The sequence below is a fragment of the Salmo salar genome, chromosome ssa14 (genome assembly GCF_905237065.1).
Source record: "Salmo salar chromosome ssa14, Ssal_v3.1, whole genome shotgun sequence".
Taxonomy (NCBI): Eukaryota; Metazoa; Chordata; class Actinopteri; order Salmoniformes; family Salmonidae; genus Salmo; species Salmo salar.
Window position 1 is genome coordinate 21,707,770 of NC_059455.1, and position 18,648 is coordinate 21,726,417.

Sequence of the window (18,648 nt, forward strand, 5' to 3'; positions counted from 1 at the left end):
TTTACGGGTGTATTCAACATCCTCTCTATAAACATGTGTCCTGTGGCTGAAAAGAAATGGCTGGGTGAGTCCGTAAAGTCCAATAGGACATGTTTCTTCACATTTCAAAACATTCTCCCCCACGATAAAAATCGGGAAAGGGACTGTGGATTTGTCTCTGTTTGTTCGTCAAACGTGAACTCAGACAGTTCTGGGCTGATTTTGACAAAACTTGGGTGAATGATGAGTCTTGCCAGAGAGATCCTGCATTTACAAAATGACAGATTGGCCCAAAGCAGGAGCTATAGTAATTAACTGAAATATGTTGGTCACACGCGATCTCAATTGGCCCAAGGGGGTGGCCCTGCATCATTCGTATTGGACAAACTGTTTACTGTTGCCTTGTTTTATAAGTCACAATACAATATAGGCCTACTGAAAACTGTATACAGAGGGGAAAAGGGTAACAGTGAGTGCAATCCTTTCAACTCTTCAAATTCACCTCCCTAAACACAACTCATAACAAATAGCCTAGTGGTCCATCTTATTGCAAAACAACATTCAACTGATTAAAACAAACCTGTGCACATACACCCACAGAGCTTCATTACTGGGATATGTACAGTAGATTGGGTTTCGGAGCTTATTGTCACTTTGCCACTTAATCATTTGCATCCTTTGTTAAACGTATCTACGCCTTTTCTAATCCTAAATGTTATTCAGACACACACATTTGTGATCTTCAGCAAAACCTAGAGCAAGGATCATCAACTGAACTGCATGAAGAACATATATAATATTTGACTAAAACAATAATTTCAAACCTTGCTTACATTTGTATACAATCACATATCACTCTACTATGCGTGGGAATACTTTGGAACATATTTCCAAAAATAAAATAATTTGGAGCTGATTTGCTGGTGTTTTTAAAGGTTTGTTTTTAATTGTTTTTTTTGGTCAGAAAACTTGGGGGGGGGGTTAAATAATAAAAATAAACATTTTTTTTAAATCACCCGTGGGATGCCAGTTGCGGAACCCTGACCTAGGGCGTTAGAAATACAAGGTTCCCACGCTGAGATCATTCCTTCACCGGCAAAACAATCTAACCAGGTTCTAACCAGGATGACGTCTCGTCCCCACTGCACTTTAAGATTGGTATAATTTGCAACAGCTGGTCTGTCTTAAAAAAATGACTGTCTTTCATAGTGTTTGGGAAAGCCTATAAAGAACATGACTAGAGTCCACAGGGGCCAGAGAAATACTCCTCCTGGCTTTCCCACACTGCTGTGCACCATTTCATCTCTGGGACAGACGAACCACTTCCTGTGTGCTAGTGGCCAGAGCTATAGCCATTAACCCCCTCCCAGATCACAGGAGAATCCAAGAACAGGATTCACATACTGAGAAAGACATATATTACATTTGACTAATATATATATGTCACATTAACAAAACAAAGGGGTAAATTATGGTGGAGAGTTTTTCATATCCTGATACTGAATGCTTTCAGATGGATGTAGGCCTACACAGGATAGAACATACAGAGTTGAAGCACAACTTCAGTAGCAGAAGATTTGGTCAATACCTGTACACTGAAAGCAATCTTGTAATGGTGCAGCATTAATCTATGAAGTACACAAGAATGTATGCTTTTTTTTTTTTAAACGTGCCACAATCAAATCAGTCACTATCTTGGGTTAATATGGTACTTTATGATTGTTATGTGGACAATAGGCAGAACTGTTCATATCCTGCAGGTGTTCACTGCACGTTCATAAGAGTACAGAATTGTTAAAAGATTGTTCAGTTTGCTTTGTTTGTTTCACTTTACTAAATTATGGTGTTGCCTCTTAGAATAATAATTGTAACCAACCTTGGCAACCATGTGTGCACTGTTAATAGCCTAAGCAGGGGGAATACATGCTATTTAGGAAAAAGCTTCCCATTTAAGGACCTTTAGAAATGCCTTTAAAAAAGTACATTTGAAACAACATCCTCAAGGGGACGTCTCCCTCATTGTTCACATTCTTTATAGACACTGACATTTCAGGGAATAGGTGAAGAAAATTCCACTCAAATGGGCACATCATAAATATTCATCACTCTTCAACATGTAGGGTAAACTGGGGAACAGAATTTGTTAAAATTAACACTCCTGAACTTGCAATACAGAAATGTGAGACCAGCCTCCTTATTTATATGGCGTCATCATCATGTATTTGAGGGATAGGGATTCAGGAGTGGAGGACACTGTACTAGAAAGCCTGTCGAGTTCAATTAGAACATCTGCCTATTTGCTACATAACAGATCGTTACATCTTTTCTCTTTTTATACTGAACAAAAATATAAATTCAACAATTTAAGATTTTACTGAGTTACAGTTCATACAAGGAAATCAGTCAATTGAAATAAATTTCATTAGGCCATAATCTACGGATTTCACATGACTGGGATTACAGATATGCATCTGTTGGTCACAGATACCTTAAAAAAAAAGTTAGGGGCTTGGATCAGAAAACCAGTCAGTGTCTGGTGTGACCATCACTTGCCTCATGCAGTGCGACACATCTCCTTCACAGGCTGTCGATTGCGGCCTGTGGAATGTGGTCCCACTCCTCTTTAATGGCTGTGCTGGATATTGGCGGGAACTGAAACATGCCGTCGTACACGTCGATCCAGAGCATCACAAACATGCTCAATGGGTGACATGTCTGGTGAGTATGCAGGTTATGGAAGAACTGGGACATTTTCAGCTTCCAGAAATTGCGTACAGATCCTTGCATTATCATGCTGAAACATGAGGTGATGGCAGCAGATGAATGACACGACAATGGGCCTCAGGATCTCGTCACGTTATATCTTTGCATTCATAATGCAATCGATAAAATGCAATTGTATTCGTTGTCTGTAACTTATGTCGGCCCATACTATAACCCCACCACCACGGGGCATTCTGTTCATAACTTTAACATCAGCAAAAGGCTCGCCCACACACCAAAAACGTGGTCCGCAGTTGTGAGGCCGGTTGGAGGTACTGCCAAATTCTTTAAAACAACGTTGGAGGCGGCCTATGGTAGAGAAATTAACATTAAATTATCTGGCAACAGCAATTGTGGACATTCAGTCAGTATGCTAATTGCACGCTGCCTCAAAACTTGAGACATCTGTAGCATTGTGTTGTGTGACAAACTGCACATTTTAGAGTGGCCATATACTGACCTCAGCACAAAGTGCACCTGGGTCATGATCATGCTTTTTAATCAGCTTCTTGATATGCCACACCTGTCAGATGGATAGATTATCTTGGCAAAGGAGAAAAGCTCATTAACAGGGATGTAAACAAATTAGTTCACAACATTTTAGAGAAATAAGCTTTTTGTTCATATGGAACATTTCAGTGATCTTTTATTTTACCTCATGAAACATGGGAGCAAAACTTTACATGTTGCGCTTATATTTTTTTTGTTCAGTATACCCCCTGCTCTCTTATTTCTTTCCTAATTCTACCTCTACCTGCTACTAGCCCCACATCTTCAACCTCTAGTTAAATGTCTCGTGTGTTTTCAAGTCGGGACATGCCTTCTTCCTGCCCAAACTAGCCCTTCAAAGGCATACAGACATGCAAGTAATCAAAGCCTTGAATAGATAAAAACAAAAGCTTAAATCTTAACAAAAATGTGGTAATTTAACCTGTTTTAAGTGAATTACCATTAACACACATACTCAGTAGATTCAGCCTATGTGGAAATTAAACCACAAACTGCTTGAAGTTGCTGGTATTGTGGTTGAACCGATTGAGCCATCTGGACCAATTATTCTCTGGAGAATAAGATCAAACGCATGCCTACACAAGCATGATTGTGAATTAAAAGATTTGATTTGACTTCAACAAGTCAACTATCTACAACCAAACTTGGAGTGAAGTCAATGTTTCCTTCAAACAAAGGTTGGCAAACAAAATGTAAACAGAGGCCTGCCTAACTTAAAAAGAGGAAGACAGGCCGGCCACATCTGCCATTGTGGCTTTGAGTGGCTGACAAGCAGAATAGGTGCTCAAGCGCATTCTTTCCCATTCCCTCAGAATCACCTCCTCCACAATATGATTTTGCTTGGTTGGCAGAAATTCTGTGATTTGCGAAATGTGAACAATCTAATCAGTGAACTCATGACTGTAGAGTGATAATGGGACACTAGCAGAGGTCACTTCATGCCAAGAGTGCCAGCCTTGAGGGCTCTTGTGAGGTAATGTATTAATAGGACTAAGTCAAAAATAAAATTATATTAAAAGCTCAATGTTGCCAACAAATCAATGCAGGAAATACGTTGAGAGAATATGATTGTACAGAAACGTTTCACTTTTTCCCCACGTACTGCTTCACGTTTATTAATATCAACAACTTAAGCTTGAAAGGCATGTCAGATAACAGTAGTGTCCTTGCCATTTCTAGCAAGCACACTAATAATATCAGTAAGACAGTATCAACAATCCTAAATGTTAGAGCTCATTGAACCAGGAGTTTAGGTAATACCAATAGTCAATAGGAATTGTAATCTTGAGTGCTACTTCACAAAGGGAACAATGACATTTTACAGAGCTTAATCTAATCTCCCTCTTTGTGCATCAAATAGATACTGCAATCACACGGAACAGAGCAAAACATTTTTTTTTTTATAAATTCAAATACTACATTTTATTGTTGGACATAAATCTAAAAACACCAGTAAATCAACTCCAAGGGATTAGAATTTTGGAAATCTGTTTCAAAGTATCCCCACTCATAAGAGAGAGATGTGTGATTGTATACAAACAGAAGCAAGGTTTTAAATTATGTTTTAGTTTAATATTATATCTGTTTAGGATTCATGTGGTGAATTTCACCCTAAAAATTATTTGTAATTGACCATCCACAAAAAAAAAAAATAAAAAAATCTGAATCTAGTTGTTGATCTCTGGCCTACTGAAGTGTATTGTGCTTGGACTGTGTTATATAGAGGAACGTGTAGTCCGCCAAAACAATAACGTTAGTTTTTGTTTCAAAACTATTTTTTTTAAAGTTAAGAATAATTATAATTAACTAGACAAAGTGCAGTTTACACCAACGTTGTGTCCATTTATAGAATAGGCGACTACAGCCTCCACCAGTTTATCAAAGTTTGCTACCTTAGGTTACAAAGAAGCTACAACGAGACCTATGACTAAACCGCTCAAGAATGTCTATAACTATTTAAAAACAGTAGTGCTGGGTTTATAGACAAAAACATTTCTCATAAATATCTTATGTAAAGTTTATCTTCTGAAGTAATCTCTGGAAAAGCCTTCGAATATTCCCATTACAATCATGAACCCGAAGGAGTTATGGCTTGTAAATGGGTCTTCTCCACAACATGATGTGACCCCCACTCAAACTTATGTCTGGCTTCATCGTCCATTCACCTGGCATGCATTACAAAATCCCTACAATACTCATTATACACAGATAGAGCTAAAGAAACACCCCATCTTCTTAGTCAAGGCTAGAACTTTTAGCTGTGAACCAAACTTTTGGCGCGGCAGCTTGCGTAAATCACGTTATATAAAAGAATAACTAATTATCAGAAATATATTCCTCTGTCTAAATGTAAGGCACGGAGAGCATGACAACTATATATATACAAAATCGGAATATACAAAGGACACGCAAATATCTATTTTATGAATATATTAGTAACTTTCATAACTGTCTCATGCCTGCCACAAAAAAACTAAGCAGTCAGTGTGATTGCCAGACGTTATTTGAAACATTGTTGCAAATCTCAGCTCTTCAGCTAGGATTCGTTTTCAAATTGCAACATAACTCTATTCTGTTCGTGGTTTATGATTGACAGTGACTTGTTTCGAAATCAATCTCTTCTCAGACTTAAATCCCCACCACCTAATCGGTATGCAGATGAGATGGTGAATAGTGCTGTTAAGGTAGCTAAAAAACATGATGCATTTTTTCATGTGTTTTAAACATAATCAAACACTTACCAAGATGAAGAGATAGATTGATTGAGTTTGGATACTGGATGCCCGCTAACATAGTCTGACTTTGCCACCAGGTGGTGTCCTGTTGATTGTTGTAATCGGTGAGGTACACAGCACTGTGATGTTGTCTACGATCGCTGGCATCGCAGATGTGGCACGACTTGGTGACCCCCGTAACCCCGGTTTGTACACAGTATTCTTCTGGGGGAGAGCCACAAGTATTGGTAGCTACCACAGTGACATTGAAAGCAGCGTTGACAAACTCTGGCATGCATCGCTGAGGCCGACTCGAATCATCAGTGCATTCATCCATAGCACTGTGGCTACATATAGCCAAACAAGTCAATGAAAACACAACTTGAATAAACCAACGCATTCTCAGCCCGTCTAAAGCAAAAGTTCAAAACTTTAACTACAGCTACACGAATCCCTCTACACCTTCGAACTTTTATATTTACAAAACAAGTAAAACCATGCGTTAAACTCTTTCAATATCTTCTCTTTTACAAATGAGTTTTTTTCGAATTCTCCTCCTTGCACTCGCGCACCCTTCTTTCTGTTTCCCAGACTCCCACGGTTTCAGTGCTTTGTGTCCACCGCCATTGAGAAACTTCAGAAGGGGGGGAACTATCCGACTACACCCTAGCAGCTACTGCGCAAGTCACGAAAAAACGACGTTGACTTCCGTATGGAGGATGCTTTGATGAGGAACGAATGGATGCAGCCCAGAGGATGGACAGAAGTGGGCGTAACATCATAAAATTATTATAGACACCCCTCTGTTTTAGTTTTGCACCCTTGACTGTGGTAATAGTCTGCCAGAAACGCAAAGCCGCACAGGAAGAGTAAACATTCAATACAGCACAATAGACAAACAAAACGTTTTTCAATGCCTTGTAGTGGGTAAGATTATTTCTTTGTTGCGACTAAAATGTCAACCAGTGGCGAAATCCACTCACAATGATCTCAAACTGTGTTAATAATACAAAATGAAATTAAACACAGACTACCCTTTGCTAATCAGGAAACTCTTGGGTATGTTGTGGTGGACTGTCATTACAATTGCTTTACAGAACCTGGTAAATTATAATTATTAAAATTGTAATTATTATGCCTCATCTTTGAATACTTAAAAGTCTAAGCCATGATGCGGGGGATTTAGCTATTTGATTTCGAATTTTAGGTGTAAAAAAGTACAAAATTATTTAATAAAATATTGAATATGGCCTTGAATAACATGTTCATAAATTGCAAAATACACAGTAAAGAAATGTATTATAAGAAACAAGGTTTTGAAGTGTCTGTCCTATATCTAGGATATAGGAACGCTCAGGAAATGTTTATTATTAAACATATTTAACTCCTATTTTGGGTAGGTACAACACTACCATACTTCCATAAATGTTTTGAAAACCGGTACTGGTTACCTTCAGATGAGTCCCATGACACTTGTGGGGGTCTTGAGCAAAACAGAGAACAACATTGTGTTTGTAAGAATCTCCCCTTTCCACAGTAGGGTCACATTAGCTTGTAACCCAAATGGTTCGGACGCTACAAACAGAAGTTGGCTAATCAACAGTACCGACCTCTGACGAGTTCCCTGACACTTGTGGGAGACGACCATCGTGTTCGTGAGAGTCTCCCCTTTCCATACAGTGATCATAATAGATGTAGGTCAAACCTTTTGGACGCTACAGTAGTTTTCGTGAGAACATTTTTGGGATGTCCCATGGTCTGACAAACGCCGCATTACACCTTTCACCACAGATGCGGAAATACTACAAACTGCAACATAGGCAGATGTGGTGGATTGAGATGCATCAAATGCAAAAAAAACTGATATTTCTAGCTTAAACAGACAGATTTTTAAAGGGATTTTTTATCATGATACTTACAGTTGAAGTCAGAAGTTTACATACACTTAGGTTGGAGTCATTAAAACTCGTTTTTCAACCACTCCACAAATGTCTTCTTCTCAAACTATAGTTTTGGCAAGTCAGTTAGGACATCTACTTTGTGCATGACACAAGTCATTTTTCCAACAATTGTTTACAGACAGATGATTTCACATATAGGTATCACTGTATCACAATTCCAGTGGGTCAGAAGTTTACATATACTAAGTTGACTGTGCCTTTAAAAAGCTTGGAAAATTCCAGAAAATGATGTCTTCTGATAGGCTAGTTGACATCATTTTAGTCAATAGGAAGTGTACTTGTGGATGTATTTCAAGGCCTACCTTCAAACTCAGTGCCTCTTTGCTTGACATCATGGAAAAATCTAAAGAAATCAGCCAAGACCTCAGAAAAAAAAGTTGTAGACCTCCACAAGTCTGGTTCATCCTTGGGAGCAATTTCCAAATGCCTGAAGGTACCACGTTCATCTGTACAAACAATAGTATGCAAGTATAAAAACAGTGTGACCACGCAGCCGTCATACCGCTCAGGAAGGAGACGTGTTCTGTCTCCTAGAGATGAACGTACTTTGGTGCGAAAAGTGCAAATCAATCCCAAAACAACAGCAAAGGACCTTGTGAAGATGCTGGAGGAAACAGGTACAAAATTATCTATATCCATAGTAAAACAAGTCCTATATTGACATAACCTGAAAGGCCGCTCAGCAAGGAAGAAGCCACTGCTCCAAAACCGCCATAAAAAAGCCGAACCACGGTTTGCAATTGCACATGGGGACAAATATCGTACTTTTTGGAGAAATGTCCTCTGGTCTGATGAAACAAAAATCTAACTTTTTGGCCATAATGACAATCAGTATGTTTGGAGGAAAAAGGGGGAGGCTTGCAAGCCAAAGAACATCATCCCAACCGTGAAGCACGGGGGTGGCAGCATCATGTTGTGGGCTTGCTTTGTTGCAGAAGGGACTGCTGCACTTCACAAAATAGATGGCATCATGAGGAAGTTAATTTATGTGGATATATTGAAGCAACATCTCAAGACATCAGTCAGGAAGTTAAAGCTTGGTCGCAAATGGGTCTTCCAAATGGACAATGACCCCAAGCATACTTCCAAAGTTGTGGCAAAATGGCTTAAGGACAACAAAGTCAAGAAGGTATTTGAGTGGCCATCACAAAGCCCTGACCTCAATCCTATAGAACATTTTTGGGCAGAACTAAAAAAGCGTGTGCGAGCAAGGAGGCCTACAAACCTGCCTCAGTTACACCAGCTCTGTCAGGAGGAATGGGCCATAATTCACCCAACCTATTGTGGGAAGCTTGTGGAAGGCTACCCGCAACGTTTGACCCAAGTTAAACAATTTAAAGCCAATGCTACCAAATACTAATTGAGTGTATGTAAACTTCTGACCCACTGGGAATGTGATGAAAGAAATAAAAGCTGAAATAAATAATTCTCTCTACTATTATTCTGACATTTCACATTCTTAAAATAAAGTGGTGATCCTAACTGACCTAAGACAGGGAATATTTACTAGGATTAAATGTCAGGAATTGTGAAAAATCTGAGTTCTAATGTATTTGGCTAAGATTTATGTAAACTTCCGACTTCAACTGTAGATTGACAAACCGGTGCTTCAGTCGACTCTAGGGAGTTTTAACTAAATGCAATCTATTAGCTTCTAAAATGTAAGTAGGTACAGTACCAGTCATTCCAGGGTTTTTCTGTATTTTTACTATTTTCTACATTGTAGAATAATAGTGAAGACATCAAAACTATGAAATAACACATGGAATCATTTAGTAACCCAAAAAGTTTTAAATCAAAATATATTTTATATTTGAGATTCTTCAAAGTAGCCACCCTTTGCCTTGATGACAGCTTTGCACACTCTTGGCATTCTCTCAAACTGAGATTGGACTATATGTGAAAATACCTTCGGCAGTGTGAAGCAGAGGCAAAAACAAAATCCAGAGCTGCACATTAAAACCTACATTTTTGATTGAAACTAATCAAAGTCTGGTAAAGAAATCCCATAAGCTCGAGCTAAACAGGAGGGTTGTTGTCCTGCCTAAGTAATGGAAGGGGAAAACTGAACCAAAAGTAATTTTGCTGTGCTGTAGGTTCAGGGAGCAAGGTTAAATATACTCTGCTCGGCAAGAGTCTGGTATGACATACCAAGAATAGAAGTTTGGATGTAGTCACCAGTACTTTAGGTAGTTGTACCACCACAGTGTACAATTTCACTATGGCTATCAGATGGAGACTAGAAATTTAATGTGGAAATCTATTATGTCAAATGATATTGACATTGTTCCTGATATTTTATGAAAATAAGATATACTGAAATATGAATTAAAGTTGCAATTTCTGTCACATACATTAAGCACTGCACAACACAGCACAATGATAGTCAATTTACATAATCACAACTTTAGTCAATGCAAAAAGTTATAATTGATGCTCTAATTGCTCTGGGTAATCAAAAGTCCTCCCAAGCTACATTTAGTCAATAACACAGCAATATGAACACATTAATTCAATCAAACGGTTCACTGTAGTTGAGTAAGTGTTCGGTTTAGTTTGGAACTCAAGTAGTTTGGGGTCCTGAGAGTTCTCTTTTTTTCAATGTTGCATGGCCCTCTACTATTCTTTCATTAAATGCTGACTAATTATATAAATTCTAAAAGTAGCCTATAAGTTGCATGATCAGCCAACGAAACAAAGTAGCCTGGAAAGGGTTATATTAGCTATTTAGAGTGCCATTACTAGGCTATGTGCAAACTAGGCTATCATGTCAATATAAATATAAAAGAAGAGTGTGAGTCATTTAAAATCTGTTGTTGGAGAGGTTCGCTCACTGTGTATTAAGGCTACTAGCAAAAATAATGTGGGCCTGGTCTACAATTTATTATAAACCACAGAGTTTGAGTCCTGGATGCTGATTGATACTCCTTTCTGATTGACTTGATGGGCATTCTAGAGCGTGCATTATTTCCCTATAATGCACAGTATATTTCCACGGTATTATTCAATGGCTGTAGTTCATTTTTACATGTTTTGTTTGAGCTGCTTTTGAAAGGCAAAGTCTAATTGAAAACAGCTAGGACTGATGGTTTGGTTAGCTAAACTAGAAAGTATGTTTGGTTACCACCGCAACTACATTTTAGTCATTTTAGCAGACACTCTTATCCAGAGCAACTTACAGTAGTGAATGCATACATTTCATACATTTTTTCTCCGTACTGGTCCCCAGTGGGAATTGAACCCACAACCCTGGCGTTGCAAACACCATGCTCTACCAACTGAGCCACACGGGACAACTACTGTAGCTATCTAGCAAGTAAACTTGTCAGCTAGTCACTTTTGTGGATGTTGAACACATTTCTACCAGCAAATGAACCCATTTCTAGTAACAAATGTGTTAAATTATTGCCATGGTGTAAAACAAATCACACCACCTCAGGCCTTAAATGTACCCTGTTGTTCAAGGTGAAAATAGACAACAGTGTTAAAGGGTGAGCAGGCTTTTGTTCTTTGAACCTTTTTTAACTAGGCAAGTCAGTTAAGAACAAATTCTTATTTACAATGACGGCCTACCCCGGCGAAACCCTAAGCCGGACAACACTGGGTGTCACCTATGGGACTCCCAATCACGGCCGGTTGTGATACATCCTGGAATCCAACCAGGGTCTGTAGTGATGCTTCTAGCACTGAGATGCAGTGCCTTAGACTGCTGCGCCACTCTAGAGCCCCAGCCCAGTAAACACACCTGGTTCAGTAGAATCTGATATGTTAGTATTGGGTGGAACTCAAACTTGCACACCCAGTGGGTCCCCAGGAATGAAGAACATTGTTACTATCTAGCTGCACTTATTTCCTCGTGCAGACATATGGGGCTTGCTAATGGAAAGATACTTACAATTCATCTGTGTCAGAAGCCTGTGATCTTGGTTGGATGACCTTGCCATCACAATCTAGCAAGCTAGCGAGTTAGCTAGCTAAATATATTTAGCAAACCATTTAAGATCACATTCTCTCTAAAAAGTGAAAACAAACTAGACTCTAGAGGGAAAATTGCTATTGACTGACCGCGATACCTCCTGGCTGGTTGGCTGGCTTTATCAACTTATTCTGTTCTTTGAGTATTTGTAATGGCGCATGCTACTTTCTGCTACTAGTCCATGAACTGTTTGGTGCAAATTTTTTCAAAACCTCAATCAACCCAGGCTCGTGGGGCCGGGCCAAGCGTAGTTTTTTAAGCAAACGTCCTTTTTGAACAGAAGACATTGATAGCCAGTCGCTGTAATTAGCCAATCTTTATACAATGGCAACTTGTGCCCCAGACCCTTCTCCTCGATCCCGAGGGGTTCGTGCTGATTGTACGGAGATTGCGACAGCCGGTTTAATGGCGTCCCTTGAGAAAGCAAGGACAAAATGTATGTCAGAAGTGCAGTATTATCATAAGGAGACGTATACTTAGAATACGGAGGAGGAATGGAGGGAAAAAGAGAGGCAGAGGAGGTCTAAGAGAGAGGGAGGAAGAGGGTGAGCTTGAGTGGCGGAAAAACGGGAGATGGTTTGTTAAAGAAGAATGGTAGAAAATGTAAGTAGAGTGAGCTGAAGACAGGAGGAGAAATGGAAGTGAATGAGGGTGAAGTATCGGAGGTGGTAGGTGTGGTGAAGTTCTCAGAGCCCGAGGCTTGCATCGAGGGTCAGGATAAAGTCTGTGATAATAGGAATGAAGTTTTTGGAAAAAGTGAACCCTTGCCTTTTGGCTGATCCATTTGTGGTTTCAGGGTGGGTGAAAACAGAATTGGGTGCTATGGAATCGGTGAGGGTAACCATAAGTTGTCTTGTGATAATTGGTTGTGTTTCTGCAGGTCAGAGGGAGAAGGCGCACCGCGTTAAACAAATGGGGGCAAGAAAAGGGCACCATTGAAAGGAGTGATTACTGGGGTAGCAGTAAATGTAAAAGTTATCCTACTGAAGGGGAAGATTCCCCATGTTTGTGATGCTCGTCGTTTGGTGCGATGCAGACAGGCTGGCGTGAGTGGTGAAACAGAAGAGTTATTGTCTGTTCTTTTGAGTTTTGATGTTTAGTCTTTGCCCGACAAAGTGACGTTAGGATATATAAGTTATCCTGTACGAGCTTTTGTGCCAAATACATTACGTTGTCACTCTTATGGGCATGTGGCAGCAGTGTGTAGGAGGGAGGTTCCTAGGTCTGAGAAGTGTGCAGAAGGGCATGAGACAAAGGAATGTGTAGCATTAGGGAAAGTAATGGTTTTTGTTAATTGTTGGGGTACCCATGGGGCTGGGGATCAGAAATGGAAATTTGAGGGTTCCAGGGTTAGAGTAGTGCAGAAGTTGTCATATGCTGAGGCAGTGAAGAAAGTAGAGGAACATGGATCAAAGGGGAGGGATCCTGAGAGGAGTGGTGTGAGTAGTACTGTAGATCTGTACCAGTACAGAGAGATAGGCCAACAAGTGATATATGTTTCAGTAAGATTGGATTTTTCGCATTTATAGCAATGGTTATCAACAGTACTGCAGGGAACGAACGTAAATCACAGAACATTGAGGTTGTGGTGGCAGCTGTAGAGAGGTATTTGTGTGTGCGAGACTTGACATCAGAAGAGTTATAGGGTGTGTTAAGTGGTGGTGTCCTATTCTTTCAGGTTGTTGGCCTGAGGTAGGATTAAATAGATTTAAATAGTGGAGTAGGGTGGTGTTATTTTAATTTTATTTGTGAGTGTAGTGTTAGACGGTAGGGTATTTGTTTATTTCTTCAAGCAAAGTATAAGGGAGTTGTACTCCAGTCTAGTAGGTGGCAGTAATGCAACATTTATTGGATGCAACTTGCCGTTTAACCTCTTCGAAGAAGAACCTAACGAGCTACACAGTCAAGTAACACACATTTTATTTGCATGTTTAACGGGCACAAGACGCAGATGAAGCTTCTACATAATCAAAAAACTTGCCAGCAAACGCTCTTGGACTGCAGTGTGGAAAACTATCCCAGAACTCCTCTTGGTAAACTGCGATATTGGGGACCTGCCATTCGTGGGTGTGCTTCTTGACGTAAGTTAGCAATTTAATTACTGAAACTGTAATCATTTTGTTGTTACGTTAAGATACATTTTGGATACATTCAGATAATGTTCCAGGTGTATGCAGTGGTGACCCGTCATTCAGGGCAGGTGGGGCAGAGCCCCACATTTTTAGCAAAAAATACACATTTTATTTTGGCATTAATACGTCACATATCAGTTTGCAAACAATGTAAAAAAAAGTTAATAAAAGTGAATTGAGTTAATAAAGCTGCATCCAAACATGGTCTCTTTTTTTGTTTTCTTGAGTAAGGCAGCTCCAAAATGCAGGTGGTTCAGCCTAGCTCAGTGCTTTCTGTGATGGTGGGGCAAGTCAGCAGAAAATACGGAGCATTGCGCCATGATTGGCTCAGTGTTCTGTCACTCATGGGGACACTACGTCACCGCCAAGTCTAAGGGTAGACCTCAAATTATAGCCCCTTGGGTGCTGCCATAGAGTTACATTAGAAGTGCCCATCAAAGAAGGCTCAAGGTCATTGCGGGTGTAGTGAAATGCTTTTGTTTCTAGCTCCAACAGTGCAGTAATATCTAACAGTTTCACAACAATACACACAAATCTAAAGTAAAGGAATATAATAAAGAATATATCAATATTTGGGCGAGCAGTGTCAGAGCGGCATTGACGAAGATACAGTAGAATAAGATAGAATACATTATATATGTCACGTGTGCGTCCTCTCTGGCCTCTAGGTCACCAGGCTGCTCGTTATGGCACACACCTGTCACCATCGTTATGTGCACCTGCGCGTCATCAGACTCACCTGGACTCCATCACTTCCCTGATTACCTTCCCTATATATGTCACTCCCTTTGGTTCCTTCCCCAGGCGTCATTGTTTCGGTTTCATGTCTGTGTGCTGTTAGTGTTTCTTGTTTTGTATTATGTTCCGTTTATTTTATTAAAACACTCACTTCTTGAACTTGCTTCCATACTCTCAGCGCACTCGTTACAATATACATATGAGATGAGTAATGCAAAATAGGTAAACATTATTAAAGTGTGACATTGGGTGCTGGAGGGCAGGTAGTTTTCCCCCGGTGATGTTTAGGGTAGACCGCACCATCCTCTGGAGAGCCCTGCGGTTGTGGGCGGTGCAATTGCCGTACCCGGTGGTGATACAGCCTGACAGGATAATCTCAATTGTGCATCTGTAAAAGTTTGTGAGGGTTTTAGGTGCCAAGCCAGATTTTTGCAGCCTTTGAAAAGGCGCTGTCTGGGTGAGTGGACCATTTCAGTTTGTCAGTGATGTATACGCCGAGGAACTTGAAGCTTTCCACCGTCTCCACTGCGGTGCCGTCGATATGGATAGGGGGGTGCACCCTCTGCTGTTTCATTTCCTGAAGTCCACGATCAGCTCCTTTGTTTTGTTGACGTTGAGGGAGAGGTTATTTTCCTGGCACTACACTCCCAGGGCCCTCACCTCCTCCCTGTAGGCTGACTCGTCATTGTTGGTAATCAGGCCTACTGCTGTTGTGTCGTCTGCAAACTTGATGATTGAGTTGGAGGCGTGCGTGGCCTTGCAGTCATGGGTGAACAGGGAGTACAGGAGGGGGCTGAGCACGCATCCTTGTGGGGCCACAGAGTTGAGGATCAGCGTAGTGGAGGTGTTGTTTCCTACCTTCACTACTAGGGGGCGGACATTTGGCTTGTCATCAAAAACACTCACAAACCTTTACAGATGCACAATCGAGAGCATCCTGTTGGGCTGTATCACCGCGTGGTACGACAACTGCTTCACCCACAACCGTAAGGCTCTCCAGAGGGTAGTGAGGTCTGCACAACGCATCACCGGGGGCAAACTACCTGCCCTCCAGGACACCTACACCACCCGATGTCACAGGAAGGCCAAAAAGATCATCAAGGACAACAACCACCCGAGCCACTGCCTGTTCACCCTGCTATCATCCAGAAGGCGAGGTCAGAACAGGTGCATCAAAGCTGGGACCGAGAGACTGAAAAACAGCTTCTATCTCAAGGCCATCAGACTGTTAAACAGCCATCACTAACATTGAGTGGCTGCTGCCAACATACTGACTCAAATCTCTAGCCACTTTAATAATTAAAAATTGCATGTAATAAATGTATCACTAGTCACTAAACAATGCCACTTTATATAATGTTTCCATACCCTACATGAATTATCTTGTATGTATATACTGTACTCTATACTTATTCTTATTCATTCCTTTACACTTGTGTGTATAAGGTAGTTGTTGTGAAATTGTAAGATTACTTGTTAGATATTACTGCACGGTTGGAACTAGAAGCACAAGCATTTTGCTCCACTCGCATTAACATCTGCTAACCATGTGTATGTGACCAATACAATTTGATTTGATTTGAGTGATGAAAGTTGGACAGAGGATCTCGAAATCTCTGATCAAGAAAAACTTGGATGAACAGAAAAAAACTAATGTTAGGCTATTTTCTGGAAATTGTGCTGTTAAGTGCCAAATTAATTTACAATGACTCCAGTGATATCGTCATTTCAACATATTGTATTGTATTGTATTGTATCAAATGGTAGCCTACAATGGCATATACATTAATAGGCTACTTGATGGCCAACAGAGGCAAATTAATCATTCTTCACATTTAGCCTAATGTTAGTTTCATAGAGGACTTTTCCCCTCATAAAAAGAACCACATGATGGAGTTCCATAACTTCCATTTCAAATTTCCACTCGGCAGCCCCCGAGACCCAAGAACTGGGCATGCATAAATCCCTTCGCTTGATGAAGTTTTCTTTAAACAGTCAACATTAGAATGCAGTTTAACCACATAGAGAAACAAACCCTCTCTCTCAGGTCAGGGCGTGACAATACCCCCCCCCCAAAGGTGCGGACTCCCGGCCGCAAAACCTGAACCTATAGGGGAGGGTCCGGGTGGGCATCTATACTTGGCGGCGGCTCTGGTTTGGGGCGTAGCCCCCACACCACCCGCTGATCCCCCCGCTTCTGTGACGCCGGGGGAACCCGACCGTGGATCAGCACCGGAGGCTCTGAACTGCCGACCGCCGTTGAGGACTCTGGGCTGCGGGCCGCCGCTGAAGACTCTGGGCTGCGGACCGTTGCTGAATACTCGGGTCTGCGGACCGTCGCTGAAAACTCGGGGCTGCGGACCGTTGCTGAAGACTCGGGGCTGCGGATCGTCGCTTGGCGGCTCGGGGCTGAGGAGCGTCGCTGGAGGCCCCAGACTGGGGAGCGTCGCTGGAGGCTCCGGACTGGGGAGCGTCGCTGGAGGCTCCGGACTGGGGAGCGTCGCTGGAGGCTCCGGACTGGGGAGCGTCGCTGGAGGCTCCGGACTGGGAAGCTTCGCTGCAGGCTCCGTGCCAAGGATCATCCTTACTGGTTCTGCGCCATGGATCATCACTGGAGGCTCCGGGCCATGGATCATCACTGGAGGCTTCATGCCATGGATCATCCCTACAGGCTCCGGGCCATGGATCATCACAGGAGGATTCGTGCCATGGATCATCCCTACAGGCTCCGGGCCATGGATCATCACTGGAGGCTTCATGCCATGGATTATCACTGGAGGCTTTCTACGGGGTGCTGGAACCGGTCTCACCAGACTGGGGAGACACACAGGAGACTGGGTGCGCAGAGCAGGCACAGGGCACCCTGGGCCGTGGAGGCTTACTGGAGGTCTGGCGCTTAGGGCTGGCACAACCCGTCCTGGCTCGATGTTGACTTTAGCCCTGCAAGGGCGGAGCGCTGGTACAGGACGAACTGGGCTGTGCTGGTGAATGAGGGATACCGTGCGTAGAGCAGGCGCAGGATAACCTGGGCCGAAGAGACGCACTGGAGACCAGATACGTTGAGCCGCTGCACTTCTCCCTGGCTGCCGGCCAACTCTCGCACGGCAATGGTGAGGAGCTTGCACCGAGCGCACCGGGCTGTGAGTACGCACTGGCGCCACAGTGCGTATCACCGTATAACACGGTGCTTGCTTGGTCACTCGCTCCCCACGGTAAGCACGGGGAGTTGGCTCAGGTCTTAAACCAGCCTTAGCCAATCTCCCCGTGTTCCCCCCCCCCCAAAAAAAAATGTGGGCACTGCCTCTCGGGCTTCCGTTGTTGCTTTCTTGCCTGTTCCTCCCAGTATCACCGTTCCGCCTTCGCTGCCTCGATCTTCCATTGTGGACGGCGATATTCCCCAGGCCTTGTCCAGGGTCCTGCCCCATCCAGGATCTCCTCCCAGGTCCAGTCATCCTGCTTGGTCTTCTTGTGGTGGGTAGTTCTGTCATAGGCGTCAAAATGAGTAGACCAAGGTGCAGCGTGGAATATGTTCATCTTGTAGTTTAATGCAGAAAATGAACAATTTACAAATTAAACAAAAATGACAGCTGACAGTTTTGTCAGGTACTTACAACTAAACGGAAAACAACTACCTACAAAACCCAAAGGAAAAACAGGCTGCCTAAGTATGGCTTCCAATCAGAGACAACAATAGACACCTGCCTCTGATTGTAAACCATACCCGGCCAAAACATAGAAAACAAAACATAGAAATACAAAAACATAGAATGCCCACCCCACACCCTGACCTAACCACATAGAGAAACAAACCCTCTCTCTCAGGTCAGTGCGTGACACGTGTACCTGTTAAGAAACTGACTGTTAGAACTCCATGG

The 18,648-nt window shown here is 42.0% G+C and overlaps 1 protein-coding gene across 1 annotated transcript in view; it reads right to left on the reverse strand.

Moving 5' to 3' along the window:
- The window catches only part of LOC106569067 (laminin subunit gamma-1), an 86,156-nt gene extending 79,546 nt beyond the window's left edge, over positions 1-6,610 (reverse strand). The window contains exon 1 of the mRNA XM_014140013.2: positions 5,994-6,610. Coding sequence (XP_013995488.2) covers positions 5,994-6,366 — 373 coding nt within the window. The 5' untranslated portion in view covers positions 6,367-6,610. The remainder of the gene's footprint in view (positions 1-5,993) is intronic.
- Between the last annotated feature and the right edge of the window lie 12,038 nt (positions 6,611-18,648).